This window comes from Mus pahari, chromosome 5 (genome assembly GCF_900095145.1).
Source record: "Mus pahari chromosome 5, PAHARI_EIJ_v1.1, whole genome shotgun sequence".
Classification (NCBI taxonomy): Eukaryota; Metazoa; Chordata; class Mammalia; order Rodentia; family Muridae; genus Mus; species Mus pahari.
In genome coordinates this window covers 165108283-165116370 of record NC_034594.1, presented here as the reverse complement: position 1 = coordinate 165116370, position 8088 = coordinate 165108283, and the positions used below count along the sequence as shown (strand labels likewise).

Below are 8088 nucleotides of genomic sequence, written 5' to 3'. Positions count from 1 at the left end.
ACTTGTAAAGTCTCCTATTGCCATTCAAAAGTGTGTCCAGGCAGCAGAGGTCAGGTGACCTTAAGCACTATGGGGGTCCTAGAACAGCCTGCCTGTTACAGCAGCTGGTGTCTCCTTTTGACTCAAACCTTGAGGAACTGAAGCTCAATGCCTTAATATCCTCAGTGAATAGTCCCAGGGGCAGACTGGAGGGGTGCCCCAGAGCAAGCCAGTGAATTGGATGCCAGACAGTTGGCTGGTGGTGGAAGGGAAAGGTGACAGGGCCAGAGTTGAGGGAGTTAAGGAAAATTGCCAGCTCTTGGGCAATTCCAATCCCAAAGCTCTAAGCCAAGGACGAGCCACTGAGCCTAAAATAACCTCCCAAGAGGGTCTAACGGGTCATTTTGCAATCTCTTCCAGCACTGGCTTTTAGGTCAATGTAATTAATATTGATTGTGCCCCTGTTATAAGTCAGCACCATAAAAAAAATGCAAAGGTTTGGTCCTATGTACAGAATATATACAGAGAGGAAGCAAGCCTACAAAAATAAATAAGTAAAACAAAGAGAGCACTGTATAGGCCAGTGTGTGTTCCAGTGCCAAGCTATGCAGTGGAGCCATGCAGGCAACTGAGATTCACAGAAAAGGCAGAGCACGGTGTGCTGGCAAGGGAAGTGGTGCTGGCTTCTGGGAGCTCGAGAAGGAAGGCGGAATAGAAGGACCCCAGCTTTTCAAGAAGAAAGCAGTCTGAGCAAGATGTCAGGGAGAGGTGGCAGGCACTGACTGCGGCGGCACAGAGAATGGACTATATCTTGGCCTGAGCAAAAATTTCTCTGAAGAGCATAGGGGTCTTGTGGGAGAAGAACAAGAGGCAAGGTTAGACTGGCAGAAAGACCACAGCAAGGATGTTCTAAATACTAAGAATATCAGGTGCATGCAAAGTCAGTGTGCAGAGTCCGGGCGTTCACTATCATACCATGCTTTTATCAGGCAACTAACAATTTTAAAAACGAGTGTTGAGAAGATTACTTATCTGTTGTTCCATCATGTTTGAGGTGTATTAGATGGCAAATGCTCTCATTACTCAAGCCCAAATGCTTTTGTGATTATTGACCAAACATCTGACTGTGTATGAACTCAATGAATATAAGGCCCTCCCGGCTGAACTTACAGTCCACTGAAGAGACTATTTATTAAGCCTATACATACCTACTAAGGACCTACTGTGTGACAAAGGTTGTGCTAAGCACTGGGAACTTACTGAAGAGCAAAATGAAGTTTCAGCCTCCAGTGGGAGTGAAAGACTAAGATGATAATTCTATCAACCGAACTGGCAAAGGCACCAAGAATGTCTCATGAGATAATGTACTTGAGGAAGGCCTAACTGAGGAACTGACCCACTCTACAAAACCAAAGAAACAACTGAAGGAGGTGCTGGGAATATGACTTCTGAGAAGTGACTGGGTTTGGTAGAGTGCATGAAGGTGACATGTGTCGATCAGAGAAGCATTGCCAAGTAATGACTGCAGGGAATCCACACAGAAATCTCTGTACTCCACAATTTTAGCCTGAAAAAAGCAAAGGAGATGAAGGTCAGAGGTATACATTTAAAAATTGCCCATCCAGGGCTGTGGGTCAGTAGCAAGACACATATTCAGCCCAGATGGGAACCTGGGTTCAATCTCAGTACAGCAGAACAAGTCCTAAATTATCCATAAGGCTTGAGTGCCAGGAAGCCCTTTCTCTAAAACTAACCGATATGAAATCATTGTGACTCAAGGGGAACCGAAGAGATACATTAGATGATAAAGTGATAGATTTGTAAGCATGAGGATTTGAAATTAATCCAAGACAAGAAGGAAGAGGAGGAGAAGAAAGAGGAGGAGGAGAAGGAGGAGAAAGAAGAGGAGGAGGAGCAGGAGGAAATGGAGGAGGAAGAGGAAGAGGAGGAAAGGGAAGAGGAGGAGGAGGCAGTAGCTGCCAGGCACAGTAGTACAAGCTCATGACCCCCATTGGGGGAGCTCTCTGAAGTGGTGAGTTCTAGGCTTAATAAGAGACCAGCTTCCTGAGGAATGACACCCAAGGTCGACCTCTGACCTCCATACACGTGTAACCATATCCCCGACACACATATGCAAGCACAGGGATGGGGTGGCTGAGACTGAAGGACTACAGAGACATTTTTAACTGGGTGAATACAAAAACAGTTCAGCCTTATGTCCACTGATAGTCTCCTCCAGGCTTCTGGAATCCCGGGGCAGACAGGGATTTTGCGCTGGTAGCGAGCAGGTAGGAAACGGTGACAGAGACAACAGTAATGATCATAACACAGCAGGCTGCCCACCCGGGACCTGGGAGACTGTGGTCCCTGCCTCACCAGCCCAGCACAGCCCTTGCTCCCTGGCTTGCCCTTGGATGACAAGCTACCCTTTGTGGGTTTTCCCTCACTATATGCTACTGATGTTTTAAAGCGTTGAAAAGGGGGTTTGAAAAACAAACCAGATAAAATGTAAACTGCCTCTTCTAGCATTGCTAAGAAGGATGAGAACTGAGTCGACTGTAAGGGTTGAGTGACACCCAGGACTCTAAGTATTGGGGATACTAAAGTGGTGAGGCAAGAGTGGATGAGTGGGTGGAGGAGCACCCTCCTGGAGGCAAAGGGGAGAGGGGGGATGGGATGGTGATTTGTGAGGGGTAACCAACCGGGAAGGGGGATATCATTTGAAATGTAAACAAACAAAATGATTAATAAAATTTTTTAAAAAGAATATAGTGTTTAAAGAAGTAATTAGGGTTAGATACATTTTATAAACAGAGGATTAACATAGAAATGCACATACACACTCACATTCCCAAGTTTTATATGACACCTTTTTCTGTGACTTTTTTAAAGAGTTATTTATTTATTTTATGCATACAAGTACTCTGTAGCTATCTTCAGAAGAGGGAATCAGATCCCATTATAGATGGTTGTGAGCCACCATGTAAATGCTGGGAATTGAACTCAGGACCCCTGAAAGAGCAGTCAGTACTCTTAACAACTGATCAATCTCTCCAGGCCCCTACACGACACCTTTTATTTTGTCCATAATCTACCAAAAAAAAAGTCCAGATGAGGCCCCTGACCTTGGATCTCCAGAACCATGAGTCAGTTAACTGTATAATTTACCTACCCTGAGGTACTACATATTAAACTCAGAAAGGGGGTTAGATGTCTGTTCTGCTCAGCTCGGTCTTAGCTTTAACATGGGAAGTCCTCATCATACCCCAGCTAAATAGAGGGTTGGTCATCTTATGGCTTGGTTTGATCTTCATAACTGTAACCTGTGTTGGGCCCAAATACAGCACAGACCTGTACTTCTAAAAATTAGTCTCAGGCCAGTCAAGGAAGATGTTTCATTCCCAAGTCTTCCCACCCCACCCCACCCCAGCCTCCTTACCTCCCATCTAAAAGCTAAGGTGTCTTTCTCCAGCTGACAGAATTGTGCTGGCCTCCTGCTTCAGCCCCTTGATACTCCCTCAACAGGCACCAAAAATCCACCAGTGACCTCAACCCTTATCATTTGCTGCCTAGGCACTGACAGCAAGCTAGTGGGGTCAGGGGTCAAAGTCAGGTTATTTTAGAGGGAAAGATGTTCATCTCGTGTAGCCCTGGGAAAGAGGAACCCCAGGTGAATTATGACAGAAGTCTAAGTTATAGAAACACAGGAAATACGTGCTTCCCAGTCAGTTTTGGAGTTTTGGGTCAGAAACTGGGCTGATTCACCTTCTGAGGGGAAACCAAGTGGGTGCCCTCCTGTCAAGGCACACACCATCCTCTTTCCCAGGAGCCACTGTGTCTGGAACCCTCGTGGTTCTTGGGAAAGCTCCACAGTTGCTGCTGCCAGCTACTAGGAGTGCTCCAAAACCATCAGGAAGATTTAAGAACAATGCCAACACTGAAGTTAGCCTTGGCTTGGACCCTCTTACAGAACTTTCCGGATTGACAAGGTTAAGAGAATAAAGCCAAGTCAGGATCCTCCAAGAATAATCCCCATCTGGCCTGTGGTTACCTTGATCACTTATGTATCAACTGAAGTGTGAACTTTACATTTGAAACATTAACAGCCTTGGCCAATCCCCATCTTTGACAAGTCCTTACCCAAAGGACTAGTAGCAGACCAAGGGGTGGTCGGCACCTTCTGAGGCGGGCAGTGACTTTGGACCCCAAGATTGGCACCCTTTCCCCTCTGGCGCTGGGCTCTAACAGGGAAGGCTGAGCAGGCTGTTGCAAGATTGCATCAGTGACCTTTGCAATTTTCTGGCCAGTTGGTTCCCCTTCCTCCCCGTCCCACCCCCTGCTTCAAGCCCTTTGGCCTACCTCTTTCCGTACTTTGTTAACTCAGGGACACCGATAGCCACAGCTAAATTATAGTCCACCCCACCCCCACCCAGGGGATCACATTTAATCCTAATCTAACCAGCTTCCAGAGAGTGTCCTCCATCCTGGATCCCCACTCTAGAGGCACACTCTCCCAAACCTGAGAAGGGTGGCATGGAATCACTGTAGGAGGGTGAAATACTTTCATTACAGACAATTTTTTCCCACGGACCTTCTGTAAGGCTTACCACCAATTTCACTTCTCAAGTGAACATAGAAGAGAAGGAAATTTGTGTGTGCTTGTGTACATGTGTGCATGTGTGTTGTATACAAATATAAATGACCCACACAGCCTAACACATACTAGGCAAGCACTCCACCACTGAACCACTTCTATAACCCTCTTTATTTTGATTTCTGACACAAAGTCTCAGTAAATTATTCAGGTTATGCTCAAACTCACCATCCTTCTGCCTCTTGCTGGAATTACAGACATGTGCTTTGCATTTAATGACTATTCCCTGTAATACAGAAATAACTATGGAAGCACCTTACTGAAACTAATTCACCCTCCCTCTCCCTCTTCCTCCCTCTCCCTCTCTCACTCCTTCTCCCTCTCCCTCTCCTCCCCCCATCTCCCTCTTGCTCTTCCTCCCCCATCTCCCTTTCCCTCTCCCTCCCCCCATCTCCCTCTCTCTCTCCCTCCCCCCATCTCCCTCTCTCTCTCTCTCCCTTTCCCTCCCCCCTAACCCTCTCTATGCATTAGAAGGAACCCTCAACGAAAAGCTTTCTATTAGGTGACTAGCAATGTTTCAGCTGTTCTCCTGTCTTAGTAAAACCTACCAGCCAAGAAAGCAGCACTCTGGAAGAACATTCTCCTCCCTGGAGATAGATTTTTCGAATTGGTTTGCCTGCTCACTGCAGGTTCCCTCTGTTGCCTTCCCTTCCACCCACACCCTCCCTGACAGGTGAGAAGGTGACCTTTCTAAACGAAAAACGAACCCCAGATTCCCTCATTAGGGTCTTTCTCTGTTCCTCCTGGACTACACGAGAGCTTGGGCCAGGGAACAGAGGAACAGACAAGCTTAGAGAGTGTGTGCTGTAAGGGAAGCATGCCACACCATCACCTGGTGGTCTCCTCTTTGGCTGCACACTGAAGTGGTGCCTTGGGTTCTCAGTTTTTGCAGCACCAGCGGTCTAGGGTCTCAGGGCGCACACAGCAGGGGCGTGCACTACTCGTGGTCACCTCCCTGGTCCCCAGCCGCGCCCCTCCCGTTCTTCCTCCCCCCCCCCATCCCCCCACCCCCGCCCTGCTTCTCTTTCTGCAGTCCGGACTCAGGCCAGCGAGCCAGGAGGCGGATCCCGGGCAAAAGATATAAGGGCTCTGTTCACGGAGCGCTGCAACTGCGGAGTGTCCCTTCCAAAGAGCAGCTGCTGAGGGAAGAAGGACACCAAAGCCAGTCTGACGCAAGTACGACAGACCTCCGCCAGCAAGTGCTGCCTCTCTTCCCACTGCACCCTAGGTGAGCCTCCAGGCCCCGGAACCGAGGGTGGGCGAGGGACAACAGATCCCCTCCCCCAGCTGCATTCTCCCCTGGGCTAGAGTTCCCCTAGTAGGCAGCCACTCCCTTTCTAGGCTTAGGGTTCCCTGCTCTGCTTCTGTCCCTCACCCGAACTCAACCCCATTCCTCTCTGCTACCTCTGCAGGCCCAGCCACCCACAGCCCAGAGCTCAGATGGAAAGTGTGCAGGAGCTGATCCCTCTGGCCAAGGAGATGATGGCGCAGAAGCCCCGAGGGAAGCTAGTGAAGCTGTACGTGCTGGGCAGTGTGCTGGCGCTCTTCGGTGTGGTGCTCGGTCTAGTTGAGACGGTGTGCAGCCCTTTCACAGCCCCCAGCCGTCTGCGCGACCAGGAAGCTGCAGTGGCGGAGCTGCGTGAAGCTTGTGAGCAGCAGTCCCTCCACAAGCAGGCCCTGCTGTCAGGAGGCAAGGCACAGGAGGCTACCCTGTGCAGCCGGGCCCTGTCCCTCCGGCAGCACGCCTCTTAAGGCCGGTGACTGACAGAGAAGGGAGTGAGACACAGATCACGACCCAGGTGGGGCGAGAGCAGAGTCACATGCTGTTTCAAGGTGCCACCGAATCCAGAACTGACCCTGCACAGATCACCTAAGGGGTCTGGGACTGATTTGCTGCTGTGCAGCATGCACTGTGATTTGCCCTAGGCTGTGCGAGCGATCAAGGAGCTATCACTTTGCAGTAGAGAAGGAGACATGCTTTTTATACGGTTATTTTTATTGTTATTATTATTATTACAATGACTATCGTTTTGCATTTTGAAATAAAAACGTTTTATACTCTATCTCATTATTTAATTCTTGGGAGGTGAGATGACTCACCCAGAACTGTGGCTAGCCCTGCTTCATACCCGGGACTTGAATACTGCCTGGCCCAAGACAGATCTACTCACACAAGAGTAAAACTCTAAACATGGTACAGGTGTTAGCATTTTTGGATGACAAGATAAATCAATTTCTGACCTATAATATCAGAGACAGAGAGAGAGACAGAGAGAGAGAGAGACAGAGACAGAGACAGAGAAAGAGAGACACAGAGAGAGACAGAGACAGAGAACCAATGGATTTCTAGGGCAAAGGAAAAGTGATTTGTCTTTTACTCCACTGTGCTGGAGTTTCCTGTGGCTGATCTCTAGGCTTAAATGTTAGAGTGAGGAGGAGAGGAGACAGGGAGGGGAAGGAAGGCTGTGGGGGGGGGGAGGTTGGAAGAACAGAGAGAAAGACAGAAGAGTGGGGAAGAAGGGAAGAGAAAGAGGAAGGATGGGGCAAAAAAGAAACCCAGCCATCTGATGGGAGCAGAAGCTCTCTCCCTCCTAAGGGCACAGCTGACCACAGTAAGCTTAGAAGGAGAAAAGACCATTATCGCAGACCTGAGTCCTCTCCCCAGAGTCAGAGCTGATCTTGTGTCAAGAGCTAATTTAGTAACACTATGGGGCTCCCCAAAGTAACCCCTCCCTGCCCTGGGAGGGCCAAGAAGATAGCCTGATGCCACTCCCCCAGGATCTTTAATGTCATGACCTACTCTAACCAGGTGTGATGTTAACTTGACTCTCCAACCTCCCAGCCTGCTTTTATACACAGACACCTCCATTCCGTTTAGCTCTGCTAACCCAAACTCTCCCCGGCACTTCTGGCTCTGATCAACTGTCAGCTCTCCCTAAAATCCATCCCCCAGGGAAAGGGGGAAGGGAATGTGAATGAAAAGAACGTGTTTGAGTCTTCAAAGGAAAAGCATGTCAATGACACCAGTGTTCTTCCTGTTTCCAAATCCAGACATTTGACCCTGTGTCAAGGCAGAGTCCACCCTTAACTGCCCCAAAGCTCCCAGGAGCAGGGCCAATCCAGCCGTTTAGTCAGTCTTATAGATGCCTCTTCCATAGGCTGCTTGCTCCTCTGCCCACTCAACACCTTGTCCAGCTCATTTCCTGCATCACCTCCAGGGCTGGTCCCCTTCAGTACCTATCACCTTCCTGTTCCTGCAGGAGATTCTAGAGTCTCTGTGACCTGCTTCTGCCTACCTCCTGTCTGCCTTTGGGAGCTGCCCAGCATGGACACGGATACTTTTCTATCCTTTGTGTTTTTATTTACATTACTCTCCTCATAGCCATATTCTGTACATCTCTGAGGAATGTATCCCTCAGTGCTTCAAGGACTTCAAGTTTTCTGTCCATCAGTAA

General features: G+C 48.8%; 1 protein-coding gene across 1 annotated transcript; it reads left to right on the top strand.

Annotated features, from left to right (window-relative positions):
• The first annotated feature begins 5667 nt into the window (after window positions 1–5667).
• G0s2 (G0/G1 switch 2) lies at window positions 5668–6696 on the top strand. Its single transcript, XM_021199158.1, has 2 exons — window positions 5668–5861; window positions 6046–6696. The coding sequence occupies exon 2, from the start codon at window positions 6074–6076 to the stop codon at window positions 6383–6385; it is 312 nt and encodes a 103-aa protein (XP_021054817.1). The 5' UTR covers window positions 5668–5861; window positions 6046–6073; the 3' UTR covers window positions 6386–6696.
• Window positions 6697–8088: the final 1392 nt, after the last annotated feature.

Coding starts and splice junctions, on each gene's coding strand:
- G0s2 (XM_021199158.1), top strand. CDS start 6,074: ATGGAAAGTGTGCAGGAGCTGATCCCTCTGGCCAAGGAGATGATGGCG.